This window comes from Perissodus microlepis, chromosome 17 (genome assembly GCF_051167445.1).
Source record: "Perissodus microlepis isolate ML-2025 ecotype Zambia chromosome 17, ASM5116744v1, whole genome shotgun sequence".
Classification (NCBI taxonomy): Eukaryota; Metazoa; Chordata; class Actinopteri; order Cichliformes; family Cichlidae; genus Perissodus; species Perissodus microlepis.
This window is the reverse complement of record NC_140477.1, coordinates 24,349,541-24,368,028: the sequence shown is the minus strand read 5'-3', so window position 1 is coordinate 24,368,028 and position 18,488 is coordinate 24,349,541. Positions and strand designations below refer to the sequence as shown.

At 43.0% G+C, this 18,488-nt stretch overlaps 1 protein-coding gene across 1 annotated transcript; it reads left to right on the top strand.

Moving 5' to 3' along the window:
- Nucleotides 1-81: 81 nt before the first annotated feature.
- orc1 (origin recognition complex, subunit 1) lies at nucleotides 82-18,079 on the top strand. The gene is made up of 17 exons (XM_084910279.1): nucleotides 82-1,818; nucleotides 2,931-3,055; nucleotides 3,592-3,764; nucleotides 3,839-4,271; nucleotides 5,002-5,254; nucleotides 6,730-6,792; nucleotides 7,335-7,436; nucleotides 11,903-12,146; nucleotides 12,224-12,330; nucleotides 12,705-12,806; nucleotides 12,940-13,111; nucleotides 13,359-13,466; nucleotides 15,098-15,247; nucleotides 15,653-15,772; nucleotides 15,870-16,039; nucleotides 16,137-16,224; nucleotides 17,706-18,079. Exons 1-17 carry the CDS (start codon nucleotides 1,724-1,726, stop codon nucleotides 17,898-17,900), a joined length of 2,700 nt encoding a protein of 899 aa, XP_084766405.1. The 5' UTR covers nucleotides 82-1,723; the 3' UTR covers nucleotides 17,901-18,079.
- Nucleotides 18,080-18,488: the final 409 nt, after the last annotated feature.

Sequence of the window (18,488 nt, the reverse complement as noted above, 5' to 3'; positions counted from 1 at the left end):
TTCCTTCCGCTTCTTCTTGTTGGCAAACAGCGAAACGGTGCATTACCGCCGCCAACTGGTATGGCGTGTGGACAAAAATGACACACACACACAAAGAAAAAACGACACTCAAATTCATCCATCCATTCGCTTCCGCTTGTCCTTTTCAGGGTCGCGGGGGTGCTAGCAACACTGTTGAGGATTTATTCAAAACTGAAAGGACAGTGAACCAGAGCTAACACAGCATCCTGCAGCGACATGCCATCCCATCCGGTTTGCGTTTAGTTGGACCATCATTTATTTTTCAACAGCACAATGACCCCAAACACACCTCTACGCTGTGTAAAGGCTATTAGACCAAGAAGTAAAGTGATGGAGTGCTGCGCCAGATGGCCTGACCTCCTCAGTCACCTGACCTAAACCCAATCGAGATGTTTTGGGATGAGATGGCAGAGTGAAGGGAAAGGGGCCAACAAGTGCTCAGCATCTCTGTGAACTCCTTCAAGACTGTTGGAAAAAAATTTCAGGTGACTACCTCATGAAGCTCATCCAGACAATTCCAAGAGTGTGTAAAGCAGTAATCAAAGCAAAGGGTAGCTATTTTGAAGAATCTAAATATAACAAATATAAAATATAAAACATGTTTTGAGTTATTTCACACTTTTTGTTTACTACATAATTCGATACGTGTTCATTCACGGTTTTAATACCTTCAGTGAGAATCTACAATGTAAAGAGTCACACATTTACTATTATGTCCATGTTATAGCACATAGAGTGAAGTGTCTGTCTCAAAATGTTAACTAAACGTTTCTAACTTTTGTTGAAAATGTGATTTATGTAATGCTGACCAGGTCATTTCAAGTATGCGGCTTGTTTTGTGACACTGTTGACCTAATGTGATTAAATTATAAATATGTCGGGTTAAACAGCTGAGAGCACCTTGAGCACAGCATAGAAAAAGTTGTGCATTGAAGATGATTCTGAACCATGAAGTGTTCATCAGAACAAGCACTTCTAATTGTACTTTGGTCCTCATTGTCTTTGAAAAGCTAGAGCTGACAAAACAAACCCAGTAAACACATTTTTATCTGTAGGTTTGGTATAGTAATCTGTCTTAATTACATTTTTATTTTTATGTTTTATTTATTCATTATATGGGGGAAAAGTCCTGTCAGCCTTGTGCTCAGAGGGCTGCAGTCACCCATCTGTCCTGTTCTAATAAACACCTTCTTTAGATCTGTTCAGTTTTATTCATATGGCACTACTTAACAGTCAACAAATCTTGTCTTAAGTCACTTTATACTGTAAAGTGTTCATTTAGGACAAAGTATACTGCAAATCTACAGAATTGTCCGTTTTGCCATTTAGTGAACTTCCGTAAAAAACAAAACAAAAAAACCCAGAAAATGTTCAGGCATGAATTTACCAGGACACTTGAAGAGCAAATGAAGAGCAAAGCAGAAAGTTACAGCAAGTTCATGCCTGGTGTCCTGACGCAACCCCGAAGGGCTGGAGTAATCAGCAGGGGGCAGCATGACGCCAGTGTTGGATCCTCAAGACACGAAAAAGAAAACCGGAAACTACGCATTTTTCGCGCGAAATCTCGTTGCTGTCCTGTATTGTATTTTCAGTAGATTAAATCAGAGAATCGGGCAGATCGGCTTCGCGGTGGGGAGAAGGTTACTTTGTTTTTTGTTGTTGTAATTTTGTCCTCTGTGTGAGCTGAAAGAGACGAAACAGGATGAAATATTTCACTCGAATGAAAATCAGACGAGTATATGAGTGGAGTGGAAAGCCACGAAGCTTCAACAGGAGGCTAAAAACCTACGACTATGAGTGAGTAATTCTTTTTCCACCTTAAAAAAGCCTTTTTATGCGCCGTCTTTTCAATGTGATGGTTAAAAATGTTTCTGTTGGAATAATTAAGGGAGACAAGAGTCCTGCGGATGAATTAAGTAGAATGACAAACTATCAAACAACAACTATGTGATAATCATTTAAGGCAGTGGTGGGCCGCGTGATTGTGCTCTTTTGTTGTCCCTAGCCCTCGATCCCTGGGGCTGGGGACAACAATTGTCTGTTTATTTTAAAGAAGGGAAAGTCTAGCGCTCCTTGATCTTATTCTTCACTTTATGTTGTCGGCCTTTGCCTTTGATGTGATTACAAAAATGTCAAAGTTACCAAAGTCGACACTCATACAAAGTTAACATATAATTTACTGTCATAGTTTGTTTTATTGACCTGTTGCTACCAGTTTGTCCACAGCATTGAACTCTCCCAGGCACAAAGATGGTAACTGTGGATATCACAACTCTTATCTGGGCTCATGGGTGGAGTCAGTTTTAATGCAGTCTACCATGTTACTGTTTGCCTGGAGAGGGGCACAGTTTTAGTGATGGGTTGATGACGCCTCGTGGAATGTGTGCCACATTGGCTTTACTGTGTGTTTTTTACTGTTTGTGGACTTTAAATCCACACCGGTGTTATGACCTAGATGAAAGTACTCTAACCTTTTTTCCATCTCTGGGAACTCCTTCAAGAGTGTTTGAAAAACCATTGTGCAGAGTGTGCAAAGCAGTATTCAAAGCAAAGGGTGGCTATTTTGAAGAATCTAAAATATAAAACATGTTTTTTGTACTACATAAGTCCACAGGTGTTCATTTATAGTTTTGATGCCTTCTGTGAGAATGTGGCTTGTTTTGTGGACTTTAAATCCACACCGGTGTTATGACCAGATTAAAGTGTATTTTCAGAAGTTTGTTAGTTATGTTTTGGTGCTTTGAAATGACCCGTTTGGAAATTTTAACCCTAAACCAGAAATCAAATATCTGCTAGATGACAAAGGCGTTTTGACACCATTGATCAATGTGGCTGTATTTTGAGATTCCAGTTCTTGCTCCCATAATCGGTAGTTTTTGATTATGTTTCTTTTCTCCTGTTTGTTTCAGCTCTTTTGCGATCAGTGTGGAGGGTCTCTCAAAAATCATCATCAACACAGGCCAACACATCCTCATAGAGGGGTATGATGAAGACAACCCATATGTGGCCAAAGTTACCAGGCTGTATGGTGATGGTGAGTCGTATTCACACAAGCTTGGAGCTGGCTCAGCTAACCAAGGACCTGACGTGTACTTTTCTCAACTGATGACAAATAACTTTGGCTCTGATTTGGGACTTAACTCAAGACAGATTTGGTTCTGACCCTCAAGCTGACATGGACGTGTCTCAAGTTTGACAAACAGCTTTTTTAAATTAATTAATTGTTTTTATGAATTGACATCGACTTTGGCAACTTGAGTCCTGAGTTGGACTTGCCTTAAACGATGATACATTATTTTAGACTTGAATAACCCAAGGAGCAAGTCCAACACAATCAATCATTGAATGTCTCTTGGCTATCTTAAGTCTCAGATCATATTAGTGGACACTTGAAATGGTCTTGTTTCAAATAGTAATGGATTTAGAATAATTTAGAACTCGACTTGGGACTTTCTTGGGCTTCAGTTGGACTAAAACAACTCGAGACTAATCTCAAATGGCCTAACTTGATATTTACTCTGTTCCGCTTTGAGACACTGACTTTCTTTGTCTTGTGCCTGTCTCTTCCAGAGAATGGGCAACAGATGAAGGCAGTAGTTCAGTGGTTCATGCGTGTGTCTGAATTGCCTGTCAACAAACTGAAATTGCTTGGCAGAGAGCCTCATCCGCAGGAGATCTTCTACTATGAATGTCGTAATTGTGATAATGAGGTCAACGTCGAGTCCATCCTCAGGCCTGTGAAGGTGAGCTTCATTTAAATCACAAATGCTTTAAAGTCAAATGTGAAAATGTTTAATTTCCTTCCTTTATCTCCAAGGTGAAGCACCTCGACAGCAATGACCCGTTCCCTGACTCCTCTGACAAAGATACCCTGTACGTGAAGTTGTCCTGGGACTCCAAGGTCTTCGGGGTGGTGAACTCGACCGTGATGGAGTCTCCCGCTGAGCCAGCACCTGCTTCTTCACCTCCTTCCTGTCTTAAACCCTCCCTCTCGATATCACCTTCTTGCTCCCAGTCTGCAGCCACCCCCAGAGGACCCTCTCGGCGTGTCCTACCCACACCGGACCACGCCATAATGCAGAAGGCGTCATTAGGGGAAGTTGGCTGCAGCAGTGTAGGTACACCTGCCAATGTCGAGGCTGAGTCACTTCACTCGGCCACTAAACTGTCAGCGTCAAAATGCCTCAGTGCCAAGAGGAGGAATGCCACGGCCAGGACGCCTGGTGTCCGAAAGAGACTGGAGCTCAGCAGTGAGTGTTCGCACAAGGATTTTAAAATGCAACCACTTTGTCGTACCAGAGAACTGATGGCCCCTCTTCCTTTTTGTCCCGACGATGCAGCATTCTTGTCTCCCAAATTTCTAGTTTCAATTTATTTGACCAAGCAACAGTTTTCAACTTTGTCTCAGTCCATTTTAAATCACCTACGACCCAAAGAAGACGAAGTGTTTCTGGATCATGTTCATGAAGAAGCTTTCTAGAAGCTTCCTAGCCCACGCAATGATTTCCATGACAGATCTGAGTCCTGTGAAGCTTGAAAGCCCACAGATTACAGGAATCCAAGACTGATTTTCGGCCGTGTCCTTGATGATAAGATATTCAAAGTCTTGGCTTTTATGTTGAGAAACATTTTTCTGAATTTATTCCACAATTTGTAGACGCATTTGCAGATTTAGTGACAATGCCCATCTTTACGTCTCTGAGCTTTTTAATCCAATCCTGCTGCAGTTGATGTTCATTTTAGATGTATTTAAAAGCACTTTTTTAGCCCTTTGATTTGTTCTATTGTGAATAAAATATGGGTTAGAGATTTGCAATTCATTGCATTTTCTTATTTATTGACATTGTAAACAGAATCCCAAGTTTTGGGGCCAATACCTTACAATATGAAGCACCTTGAAGCGGCTGTTGTGATTTGGCACTATATAAATAAAACTGCATTAAGTGAATGAAACTCTGTTGTCCATCTTTGTCCTGTCAGGTTCAGACAAGTCAGTGACAGGTGAAGAAGTCCTGAGTCAGCTGCTAAATGAAGAGTTGGAATCAAAGGTGACACTGACTCGCAGGCTTCCTCCCTCTGCCGCTCATCCTCTGCCCGTCACCCACAGCCTCACACCCCTGAGGAAGGCCCACAGACCCACCGGTGCTCGGTGTGGTGTCTCCTCATCCGTCTTCCTCAACAAACTCTCTGATTCGGATAGCCCTCTGTCACCAGCCAAGGATGACTCCACAAGGTCAGCGCCGTCTCGCACACAACACACTGAAACCCAGTCATTTAATTATGTAAATTCAACCGTCACACAGTTTACAATATGCAGTAGAAACTCTAAGTTAGGTTTAGGATTACGGATTTTCAAATTAAGATTGAAAAATTAAGAGATTTTCATTGACACTCACAGCTTCCTACTTTCAGCTTAAGGTCCGTTTAGGTTTTGCTTGTTTTAAACTTTTCGAACGCAAAGATAAACGGGTTGAAACCAGAAAGCTTCTATATTTAGTTTTTTTTAAACTGACTTAAACTCGATGTAAACATACATACTTGTAGTGAAAGGGGTTGTTGTAGCTCAGGAGGTGGAGCCTGATTTTTATACTGGTCAAAACAGGTACAACAGTTCAAAGGAATGTGAGCATAATTAGGTTATTGGTTTAAAACCTGAGATAACTGGTATAAAACCAAGCACACTGGTGCCACTTTCAGTCCTTGGGAGGTGATGAAATGGTGACTGGTTCAACAAAGAACTTGGTTAGGACACAGAGGATAAGCGATGCCACTCCAAGGAGAGTATACAGTGGTGTGAAAAAGCGTTTGCCCCTTTACTGATGTCCTCTTTTTTATGTTTGTCACACTTTAGTATTTGTTGTTGTTTGATGCTCTGAAACATTTGACAAAGACAACAAACATGCACTTTCTAAATAAAGGTGTTTATTATTAAAAGGGGGGGGATCCAAACCTACATAGCCCTGTGTGAGGAAAAAAGTGACCCCTTCCCCTTCTTATGGTGACTCTACCATAAGAACGAGACTAGGCAAGAAATGGCCGGCATGGCAAGAATATCCTAAAAGTTTGTGCAAAATATTGTGTGGATGAAGAGACAAAAGTTGAACCTTTTGGAAGGTGTGTTTCACATCTCATGATAGTAACAGCATTTCAGAAAAGGAAGATCATACTGACAGCTGGATGTGATGGTGGTAGTGTGATGGTCTGGGGCAGGTCAGGACCTGGAAGACTTGCTGTGGTAAATGAACCATGAATGCTGTTGTCTGCCAAAACACCCTGAAGGACAAAGTCCAGCCATCTGTTTGTGACCTCAAGCTGAAGCACACCTCAGGTCTGCAGCAGGACAATGATCCAAAGTCCACCTTTGAATGCCTTAAGAAAAACAAAATGAAGACTTTGGAGGGGCCTGGTCGAAGTCCTGACCTGAATCTGACTGAGATGCTGTGGCATGACCTTAAAAGGGTGGTTCATGCTGGAAAACCCTCCAACGTGGCTGAATTATAACAATTCTGCAAAGATGAGTGGGTCAGAATCCCTCCACAGTGCTTCACTACCAGTTATCACAAATGCTTAATTGCAGTTGTTGCTGCTAAGCGAGGCCCAACCAGTTATTAGCCATGTAGGTTTGGATAGCCATATTAAAGTGATTAGCCTTTCAGTGTCTAGAGAGATTTTCAAATGTTGTAACAAGTCCTGTGTGTTTTCAAACAGAGCTACAACTGTGTCACAAAAGAAAGAGCTGAAAACCATTAAAGAGCCAGTCCTCAGTGTTCTGTGAGTACACTCATCCATACATTTACCCTTCATAATCTTTCACTCTGCACACAGACAGCACCGCGTGATGCTAACGTGACCTGTTTATCGTTGTTGTTTCAACATGTTTGGCTTGCTACAGTTTGTATCCAGTTCTACTTTCCTCTGAGAAGTATCAACTGATACAAAGATTTTGAAATTGATACAATAGCTGCATCTACTAAAAATTTCAAAATTTTGAATTTGATTCTAATTGACCTTGACTTCAAGATTAGAGGTCAGAGTTTTCTGAAAATCTTGCGAATGTGATAATTTGAGAACGATTCAATGTGTGATTTTAAAGTTTATGTCTGGTTAGTGATTTCCGATCGCTTTGTGCCAGATTCATGAGAAGGAATAAAAATGTACCAGGTTCACCTGACTAACATTCATATTCACATACAAGTCACACACACTGTGCATTTGATATATGCGTTGAATTTAAGATGTGGTTTTCCTTATGTAGACTAAACCAAAAACTACAGGCTGTTCCTCTTATACCCGTCCATGTGTTGTGTGTGTAGAGCGGAGGTGGAGAATGAAAAGTCTCCAATGGTCACTGAAACACCGAGGAGCTCTAAGAGGAAGTCGGCCATGCTGGTGTCATCACGCATCAAGAAACAGCTGTGAGTGCAAAAGTGGATCCATGGGATCTCTCTTATTTTTACATACAGTGGTGTGAAAGAGTGCATGTATGTGCCTGTTTGTATGTGCAGTTATGCAAAACGACCCTGCAGGCAGTCTTGAAACTTGGATCGTGGCTCAGGTGTTGGCAGTTCGTCTTGTAATCGTAAGGTTGCCGGTTCGAGCCCCGGCTCGGACAGTCTCGGTCGTTGTGTCCTTGGGCAAGACACTTCACCTACCGCCTACTGGTGATGGCCAGAGGGGCCGATGGCGCGATATGGCAGCCTCGCTTCTGTCAGTCTGCCCCAGGGCAGCTGTGGCTACAACTTGCCTCCACCAGTGTGTGAATGTGAGAGTGAATGAATAGTGGAATTGTAAAGTGCTTTGAGGGTCTCGAAAAGCGCTATATAAATGCAATCCATTATTATTATTATTATTATTATTATCCTCTGCCAGAGGCCTAAGAGCTTGAGATCCTGTGCAGTACCTTTGCTATTCCTAGGATCACGCTCTTCTGGACAAAGATCTTGGATGTCATTCCTGGAATCTGCTGGAGCCACTTGGCTGGTTTGGGGGAAGCTTCACTGTCCCAAGTGCACCACTTACCACGGGGACCATAGTTGCTTTCTTCCATATCTTCTTTAGCTCCTCTGTTAGCCCTAGGTATTTCTCCAGCTTCTCCTGTTCCTTCTTTCTGATGTTTCTTGGCACAGTTGGATCTATCACCACAGCCTTCTTCCTCTACTTATTCAGCACTAGTATGATCGGTTGGTTAGCCATCACCAGTTTGTCCATCTGTGTCTACAAGACCCACAGGATCTTAGCTCGGTCATTCTCAGCCACCCTAGGGGCATATATTCCAGGCCACACTCGGCACAGATGTTCCTGTACACTATGCCGGCGACTTGGTTATGGCGTTCCATGTATGCCTTGCCTGCTAGCATCTTGCACCCTGCTGTTATGTGCTGGATTGTCTCAGTGGCATCTTTACACAGCCTGCACCTGGGGTCTTGTCTGGTGTGGTAGACCCCAGCCTCTATGGATCTTGTACTCAGAGCTTGTTCTTGTGCTGCCATGATTAGTGCCTCTGTGCTGTCTTTCGGTCCAGCTTTGTCCAGCCACTGGTAGGATTTCTGGATGTCAGCCACCTCCACTATTTGCCAGTGGTACATACTGTGCAGGGTCCTGTTCTTCCACAACGGTTCCTGTTCTTTCTCAAGTTTCTGCTGCCTGAGGTATTCATAATGCACACATCATCTTCTCCAGGGCTCGCAAAATCGCTAGCCCGACGTCCCGGGGCTAGCGATTTTTCCAGTCGGGCTACCAAAATCTATCTCAGCCCTGCCCGTCAGGCTATCATAGGAAGGAAAAATGTATGTCAATGCTTTTGCATTCTTTCGGAAATGTAGCTGGGTAATTATGTCATTGGCATCGGTGAGCCACTGTCAATATGTGACATATTGAAATTGCGTTTGAATTTGCGCTTGTTTTTTGCTTTCACTTTGCAATCGCGCGAACTGTGTGTAGAGAGCGACAGTACTGATTGGTGAGTGACGATAATTTGCGCACCAATTCCTCTGACATCATCTTATCAATCGTTAGCTTACTATGCAAACATGACAAGTGAAATCTCCCGCAGCAAGCTTAAACATGTGAGAGGTTGATCGCGCAGAGAATCGCTGAGCGTTATGTGAGTGAGTGTGTAAAAGCAGCAGGATATATATTTTAGTTCTGCTGAGCCAAATAAGACAGGTCAGGGTGAAGAAGTGACAGCCAAAGAAAAGCTTACCACAAAACAGAAAAGTTATGACAAATCAGACTATAAGGCAAAAAGAAAGTGCAGCTTCATAGTTTCATGGACAAAAGAATTTCTGTGGCTGCAATATGACGAGCTAAATAATAACCAGGGCTGCACATAAGTGGTCTGCAGGTGCGCATTCGCTGTCAAAATAAAAAACGCGCACAAGATAAGAAGTTGCAACGCGTGTTTGCGTACATAGGATTTTCTGGAGGAGGACAGACATTTGTTTAGAACTCTTAAAGATGTCGAAGAAGCTCCTTTAAGCAATTACTTTGGTGTTCCTCCACCTCCAAAGAAATGTCAGAAGGAGTCCGAACCACAAAAGAAGCGCGTATTCTCGGAAAAGTGGTTGCAGGAGGTGAGCTGGCTTCAAACAAATGATGAACGCACAGAGATGTGGTGCAGAATGTGCCGTGAAAATCCCACTCTAGCGGACAAAAACAGTGCCTTTTATATGGACGCAAACACGCGTTGCAACTTCTTATCTGGTGCGCGTGTTTTATTTTGACAGCGAATGCGCACATGCGGACCACTTATGTGCACCCGTGTAAATAACATAATGTTCTGCCGGGTGTGTTGTTGGTTTTCCCTCGATTTCTGAGTCGACAAGCGCTTTTGTTACTGGGACCAGTAATTTTAAGAAAGGCCCCCATTAGAACCCATGAGAAATGCAAGAAATGCATTATTGCTCAGTCTGCAATATCTTTCCCAGAACAAACACCAATTGCAAATAACATACTAAAAATAAACCTGAAAAATCAGTTTAAAACAGCGTACTATGTTGCAAAGAGTGAACTACCACTGGCAAAATTTAGCAGTCTTTGCAAACTTCAAAAACCCGTGAGTTCAGTGGAAATTTCAAATTCAGGATCTGACACAGACTGATTCATGTTCTACAGTTCTTACAAGTTCATAGAAATTTCTGTTTAATTAGAACCAAGTATTTGAGTTGATGATTGTAATTTTTATACAATGTTGTAATTTGTGTTTCAACAATTTTTTGATTGATGTTTTGTTTCTGTTACAATATTATACTTTAATGTATAATATTGTAACGAAACAAAACATCAATCAAAAAATTGCTCTTTTTTTATTCGGGCTACTTAAATTTATTTTGGGCTACCAAAAACTGAAGAGTCCCTGCCCAAAGGGCTACCAGGGATTTTGAAATTTTGCGAGCCCTGTTCTCGATGATCACGGATGTTTGTTTCATCCTGGTTATTGGTTCTGACACCCACTAGTCTCACCCTTGTTCCTTTCACTTAGCACACATTCTCAGGATGCTGGGGTTTGGGTGAAACCCTCCATGGATGATAAGGAGCTTTCTTGTCTTGTTGTCAGTGGCTTCTGTCTCCTTCTTTTGCCAGCTTATTATCTCAGCAGGATATCTTGTGACTGGCAGGGCATAGATGTTGATTGCCCGGATCTTGTTCTTGGTTGCAGCTTTCCTAGCGGCCCTTTCATGCTTCCCATTTGCCTGTGGTATTCCAAGGTACTTGTAGCTGTCTGCAATGTTGCCTTCTGGTAGTTCTGACTGCCTTCCCTATCCTTGTTACCATGTGACTACACTCCAGTGTTGTTGGTGTAGTATCCACTGGTGTGGATCAGTTAACTGATGTGTCATTCACTCTTGGCATACAGCTCGGTGTCATCCATGTGGCGGAGGTGCTGGCGATTGCTCCATTTCGTAGTCGGTATCCTTAGCTAGTCTTGTTGAGGATTCGGCTGAGGCGGTTCAGGTCTTTGCGAAACGGCAGCAATGACAGAGCATCTCACTGGTAAATCCCACACTTAATGGCAACTTGTGCAACTGGCTTATAGTTTGCCATCGACTTTCTGATGGCGAATTTGTTTGTGTCCATGTGCGTGCAGCGTGATGGTTAGCACTGTTTCTCCTCACATGCAAGGCCTTGAATAGTCAGGCCCCATCTTATCTTAATGACCTTAAAGTACCATATCAGCCCATTAGAGCACTTCTCTCTTGGACTTCAGGCTTACTTGGGGTTCCTAGGATATTTATAAGTAGAAGAGCATTAGGCTGTGTAAATAAACCTGAATTGAATGGAAAGTTGAACAACAAGAACATTCTGAGTTTGACTCAACCAACTAGTCGAGGCCTTTCTGTGTGGAGTTTGCATGTTCTCTCCAGGTACACCGGCTTCCTCTGAAGTTAATTACATCTAAATTGTGCATAAGTATGAATGTGAAAGTGAAGGATTGTCTTTGTGCATCAGGCTGCCGACCTGTGCAGGGTGTACCCCACCTCTTGTCCAGTGATTGCCACTTTATTGTCATAAAGTCACGCATGAATATGTGGAGCAAAATTAAGTGTAATTAGTGAGCGTTGTTTGAAACCACACAGTGTGCATAATTTATTTATAAGGGCCAGTAAGCTTCCAGGCCTTAAAACATTTCAAGCAATAAGAAATACCTGGATTAAAGCTGTGAGGGCACCATTACGGCTGCTTGAAGCTTGAATTAACACGATTTGTTTCAAATGATCATTTTAACGTTCACACCCTTTCTGTTGTTTTATTTTTTTAACTTGTGTCAGTCTTATGTAGTCTGTGTTTTGGCTTCGTAGCACCACCAGAATCAAACATTAACAAAGTGAAAAACGACTTGTAAATCTTAAGGGTGTCTGAGCTGCCTTATGTGTTCCATCAGGAATCTTCTGGAAAACCATCAGGACCTAAACTCATCCGGAGAGGAAGAGGATGAGTTTGTTCCATCTAAGAATGACTTGCTGAGCAGCAGCGAAGAGGAGGGTCAAGATGAGGATGGGCCGAATATTGATGATCAAGTGACAGCGAAGAAGTTCCGATATGTTGCAACGGGTTCTCGCAATTCTCGTTCAAAAAGGAAATCTTACTCCTCAGCGAGAACGCAACGAAGAACTCCCGCAAAGAAGGTGATGAAGACCAGACGCACACTGATATTCAGACATGAGATCACCACTTTCTCACCGTCTCTCTCCTATTTCTACAGATCTCGCCGGGAACACCCAAAACCCCCCGTCATGCCACGCCCAGCATCCCCATCAGGTCCCTGCAGACCCAACAGCCGGCTAACATCCTGGAGGAAGCCAGAGCCAGGTGAGCTCATGGTAGACACAAGTGAAAGGACTCAGAAAACTAAACTTTCTTTGTTGCGGTGCAGACACATCAGATGGTGAGCATGACGCTTCATGCGTATCCATGTTGTATGTGTTTGAACCGCAACCACAGTGCAGCAACAATGCATGTACCCTTCAGGTGGACTTTGAGTGTCCTTGAAAGTCAAACAGGAACAACTGTGTTATTGTGTCTGCAGCTGACCTTTTAGTCGCGTATGTGTGAAAGAGAGGGCTGTAGTAAAGCACGTTGCAGTCACGAAGTAGAAGATGGAGAGTTGGTGCAGTAAAAGTTTACTTGCGGATCGACTGAAATTTAAACTGTTGTATTTTAATGAGTTCTTCCTCTTTTATCAGGCTGCATGTGTCATCGGTGCCAGAGTCTCTGCCCTGCAGGGAGCAGGAGTTTCAGGACATCTACAGCTTTGTGGAAAGCAAGATCATTGACAACACAGGAGGGTGAGAGAAAGCTTTTAGCAGTCTTACTGGAGTCGCATCTGCACACTTCAGGGTCTACATGTCTCGAGGTTATTGTTTTTGTTTGTTTGTTTTGTCTTTTTTTGAAAAACTGTGGGATTTTGTTTTATTACAGGTGCATGTACATCTCCGGTGTGCCAGGAACTGGAAAGACAGCGACAGTTCATGAGGTGATTCGCTGTCTGCAGCACGCAGCTGACATGGACGAAATCCCTTCATTCCACTTCATCGAGATCAATGGGATGAAAATGACAGACCCACACCAGGCCTACGTCCAAATCCTACAGGTGGGAATGAAGCTTTTTCACAGCCGCTGCAGGCTTTAGTCAAGTAATAATCGTGTGTGTGTGTGTGTGTGTGTGTGTGTGTGTGTACAGTGTATAGCGCGATCTATCCCTATGTGCTTTTATCCAACATTCACAGACTTGTGATTAATGCATGGGGGCAGCTCGGGGTTCAGTGTGCTGGCCAAGGATACTTTGACACATGGGCTGCCGTACTAACGTCTCTCATTTATTTATCTCATCCCTGCAGAAACTGACTGGTCAGAAAGCCACACCTGACCACGCAGCAGTTCTGCTGGAAAAGAGATTCAGCAACCTAGCGCCCACGAAGGAGACTATTGTGCTGCTCGTGGATGAAGTAAGAACAATTTTTTTCCGCTTATCCTTATCATAGTCACGGGGGCCCGGAGCTTATCCCAGCTACAATAGAGCAAAAGGCAGGGGACACTCTCAGTATATAACAGTGTGCCACAGGGCTAACACAGAGATGTGCACTTACATTGACAAATATGGTCAATTTAGAGTCACCAATTAACCCAACCCTAGTAACTGCATGTCTGTGGACTGTGGAGGAAGCCGGAGTACCCGGAGAGCTGGTGCTAACAGTGCTAGCCACCGTGCGGCGTGAGAACAATTTTAGCATTCTTAAATTATATTCTGTGAGCAAAGCCCCTGACTTCACATTCACTTGTTGACCATTTATCACAAGGTAACTGGTATTCTGCCTAATAGTCTGAGAAATGTAGGTTGCTCTCATACTGTGATACGATGCCATCTGCACATCAAGTACAGTCGTGAAGTTTCCTTGATATTAAATATTCCACAATCAGCTGTTTGTGGTATTATGACAACTCAGGCACAAAGTGGAAAGCCACATAAAATCACTAAGTAGGGTCAGCGAATGCTGAGTTGCGTGGTGTCCAGAGGTCAGCAACGCTCTGTAGAGTCAGTCGCTATAAACCTCTAAACTCAGATTAGCTCAAGAACCGTGTGTAGACAGCTTTCCATTGAAACCCATGCAGCTGCATACAATCCTTAAATCATGAAGCACAATGCAAAGCAATGAACGCAGGATGTAAAGGTGTAAAGCATGTCAGCACTGGACTGTAGAGCAGAGGAGACGTGTTTCCTGGAGGGACAAATCATGCTTCTCTGTCTGGCAATCCGATGGACAAGTCTGGGTTTGGTGGTCGCATGGTTGCCTGTCTGCCTGCATTGTGCCAAGTATAAAGTTTGACGGTGTGGGGGCCATATTATGGAGTTGGGTTATTTTCGAGGGCCTGGTTTGTAGTTCCAGAGAAAGGAACTCTTAATGCTTCAGCAGAACGAGACATTTTGAAAGATTTCATGCTCCTAACTACGTTGGAACAGTTTGGGGGTGGCTCCTTCCTGCACACCACTGCACAAAGCAAGATCTATAAAGACCTGCATAAGCAGGTTTGGTGCGGTAGAACTTGACTGGCCTGCACAGAGTCCCCACTCAGCTGTATAGAACATCTTTGGGATAAAACAGACCCGAGTCTATAAACCAGACTTTGTCGTCCAACCACAATGTCTGACCCATATTTGGAAATATAGTCTATTTAGTTTTAACAAGTTCATGTCTGGTTGGGATATGTGCATCACAGAGGCCGATATTACTCTATTTAGTAATATAAATCATACTGGATAACCGTTTGTTCTGTCTCTTTGTGTAAGCCCTGTGTTAGGTTGGTGACCTATCCAGGGTGTGCCCCGCCTCTCACCCTATGATAGCTGGGATAGGCTCCAGCCCCCTCCCACCCGTAACCCTTTCCCCTGTAAGGATGAGCGGGAAGAGGATGGATGGATAATTTTTGCTAAACATGTTGCAGAACCCCAGGTTTCTCAGGAAATGGTGCCTGCTCACACCATGTATAGAGCCTGTGTGCTTGTCTGTCACTTTTAACTAAGAATTGTGGCAGCAGAATAACCATCCTGTACTATATTTTTTGTTTCGGCCCGCTTTAGTTAGACCTGCTGTGGACGAGGAAGCAGAACGTGATGTACAACCTGTTCGATTGGCCGACACGGCGTCATGCTCGCCTGGTGGTGCTGACCATCGCCAACACAATGGATCTGCCCGAGAGAATCATGATCAACAGAGTGGCCAGTAGACTGGTGAGACTGTGATTAAACACTGCTATTCTCTATGTTCCCTGACAGCAATACTATGAATGATGGTTTAAAGGTCACTGCTGTGTGGTAAAAAGATTTGAGCATGAAGGCAAAGCCGCAATTTACTGGCTGATTTATGTTCCTGCCCTCACATGGACACAAGCTGAAGCTGTGACAAAGTAGTAGCAACAGAAATGCACTTGTGTAATTCTCATTCAAGACTGTGTTAAACAATTTGACATCACTTTACTTCCTGTCTTTTCGAGATCATTTCTTCTCCTACTTATTTTGCTTTTCAGCCCTTTGAATATCTGAATTTTAATACAACAACTAAATATCTCATTCAGATGACTTGTAGGAAAAAAACATAAACTAAAAGCCACTGATCATTTGCATTGCTGCTTCCAGGGTTTGACCAGGATGTCATTCCAGCCGTACAGCTTCAAGCAGTTGCAGGAGATCATCATGTCCAGGCTGAACAAGTTGAAAGCCTTTGAGGAGGACGCTCTGCAGTTGGTGTCCAGGAAGGTTGGCAACCAGATTGTCTTTAATGCAGTCTCACCCGCTCTGTTGTGTACTCACCTGCCCACCGTCAAGTCACGTCCGTGTCCCTCATATCTGGCAGGTGGCCGCTCTGTCCGGTGATGCTCGCCGATGTTTGGACATCTGTCGGCGGGCAACGGAGATCTGTGAGCACTCAGCTGCTGACCCTTCCTCCACAGGATTGGTGGGAATGAGTCACGTGATGGAAGCACTAAATGAGATGTTTTCCTCTGCCTACATCGCTGCCATCAGGTGAGACCAAACCTTTGGTCACATTAGTAATGCGCGCTGTAGAGATGTGCATTGGCAGCTGTAAGGAGAAGTGACTGATGTGGTTTGTTTTTTTCAGGTGTGCGTCAACACAGGAGCAGCTCTTCCTCAGAGCTGTTATTGCAGAGTTTAGGCGGCTGGGATTGGAAGAGGCGACTTTCCAACAGGTGAGAAATATAAAACAACTAAAGTTACTAAAACAAAACCAACAAGCCTCTATAGACTGTATATGAAACGATTCCATAAGTTGATTTACTTTTTTAAAGGCTTCAATAAATACACATTTAAAGAATAAAACACAGACCTTAAATCTAACATGAATGCAGATATTCATTCATAATATTCTAGAAATCATGTTTCGCTGGCTGTGCTGTGAGGAATTAGATGAGCTCAGAAACACAGGCCTATATCTTTATTTAGATTACAGTCTGTCTCTATGCAGTCTATCTCTATCACAGTACATCACACATGTTGACCGAGGTGGTGCAAGAGAAAACTCCTCTGTTATGATGATAAATCACTGGGCTTTCAGCTTACCCAGCTCCAGTCGTCGTTAACTGGAGGTGAATGAGAGAGATCTCTGCAGTGTCCTAAAGAATGAAATGCGTGTCGATTTCAGTGACAATGGCAGTGATGCTTGCATAATATCCAGAGGATGTTGCATTGGAATAACTTCCTTCATCATCCAGGAACTTCCTGTATATTCTCTCTAAATAAGCCTTGGTACTGCCTCATTTTAGAGTCTGACAATGGGTCCAATGATTTCATCCCAAAACCTAGTGGCCCTCAGGGCTGTTGCCTATCCTGTAGCGGTCTGTGCATCCCTCCATGCCTGTGTTTTACCAGACCATCACTGGTCCACCTCAGCATGACCCATCAGTCATGCTGAACGATGTAACAGGCAGCATAATTTTCTGTACAGATTCTCCACGGTCTTTATGTTTGTCACATGTGTTTAGAATGAGCCTGCTGTATTCTGTAAAAAGCATCAATGTACCTGCCAGTTCTGGTTCTCTATGGCAAAGGCCAGTCTTGCTCCATGGCAGTGAGCATAGGGACCACTAGAGGGTGTCATGCAACCAGTAGTACACTGGTCAGAAAAGATGAGGAGGGAAAAATTTCAGTTTCCGGTTCCTGCAAAACCATCCCTGTTTTGGGGTTTCTCATTGTTACCCCTCTAGTGCACTTGTTAATTTAATTTAAACCTGCTGAAATGAATTAATCCTCTCAGCTACTTAACTAACCTGATATCCTCTTAATTAGGGTTATATTAGCACAGAAATCGTTAAAAGTAGGACCTTTTTTAAAATGTGGATTTAAAACTTGTAATAGGCAGCTTTAGCTCTCTTTGCCTGTTTGCCAATTCCATGAATGTTTCGACTTATAAACCTTTTTTCCCTCAAACAAAATGTGTGATGATTGACAGATAACACAAAAAACATCAATAGTTTACTCTGTTACTACAGTAATTGATAGACGCAGCCCAAATTTTCTACAGTTATAAACTTAAAAGGCTGCACATAAAGATAACAATTGTAGCTGATTGTGTCATTTTAACACAGTCCACTTTCACTTCGCACTGTGGAATTGGAGTGCTGTGTCTCAACTTGAAATGCAACATAAGGTCCCCTTGTGTTTTGTATGCCAGGTGTTCGTGCAGCACCAAGCTCTCTGTCGGATTGAAGGTCTTCGGCCCATCGGTGTCTCGGAGGGTCTGGCTGTTTGTCAGCGTCTGGGAGCCTGCAGGCTGCTGCTGCTGGAACCGAGTCACCTGGGAGTCCTGCAGGGCATCCGACTCAACGTCAGCCAGGATGACATCTTTTATGCCTTGAAAGCTGACTGAAGGGGGGAGTCTTTCACACAAACTGAACAATGACAGAAAAGTGAACCCTCGTCCACGGATTTCAGTTATGAGCTTAAATCTTTGTCCCCAATTTTACTGGAAGATTTTCTTCTGTCTCTGGATTTTATTTTTTATGTTTCAGTCTTAAATGTACAATAAAACTCTTTACTAATCCCTCAGTTGCTTTCTTGGAGTAATATTAAAACCTCTTTGATTATAGTTTCCTTAGAGTTTTAGCTGCACTTTAGGCATCAGGAACACTCAAGCTGTAAAGAGACTTAAAGACGCTTCTCTGCTAGCAGAGTTTGATCAGAGTTTAATATGGAAAACACATCACCATCATGACTGTGGACCATGTTGCCGATTCACTGAAGCACAACTCTTTTCTCTATGAACCAAGGAATACTTTTTTTGGTAATCATTATGTAGCATATCCACATTTTGTACATTAAACAAGTTGTTCATTAACACAAACCCATGTTTGTTTAATGTCAATGATCTGCAGCTACAAACAAATTAATTTAAGTGTTGTGCTTCTGCTGTAGGTTTTGTGACCTACATGTTTATTTTTTGTTTTTGACCTATGTG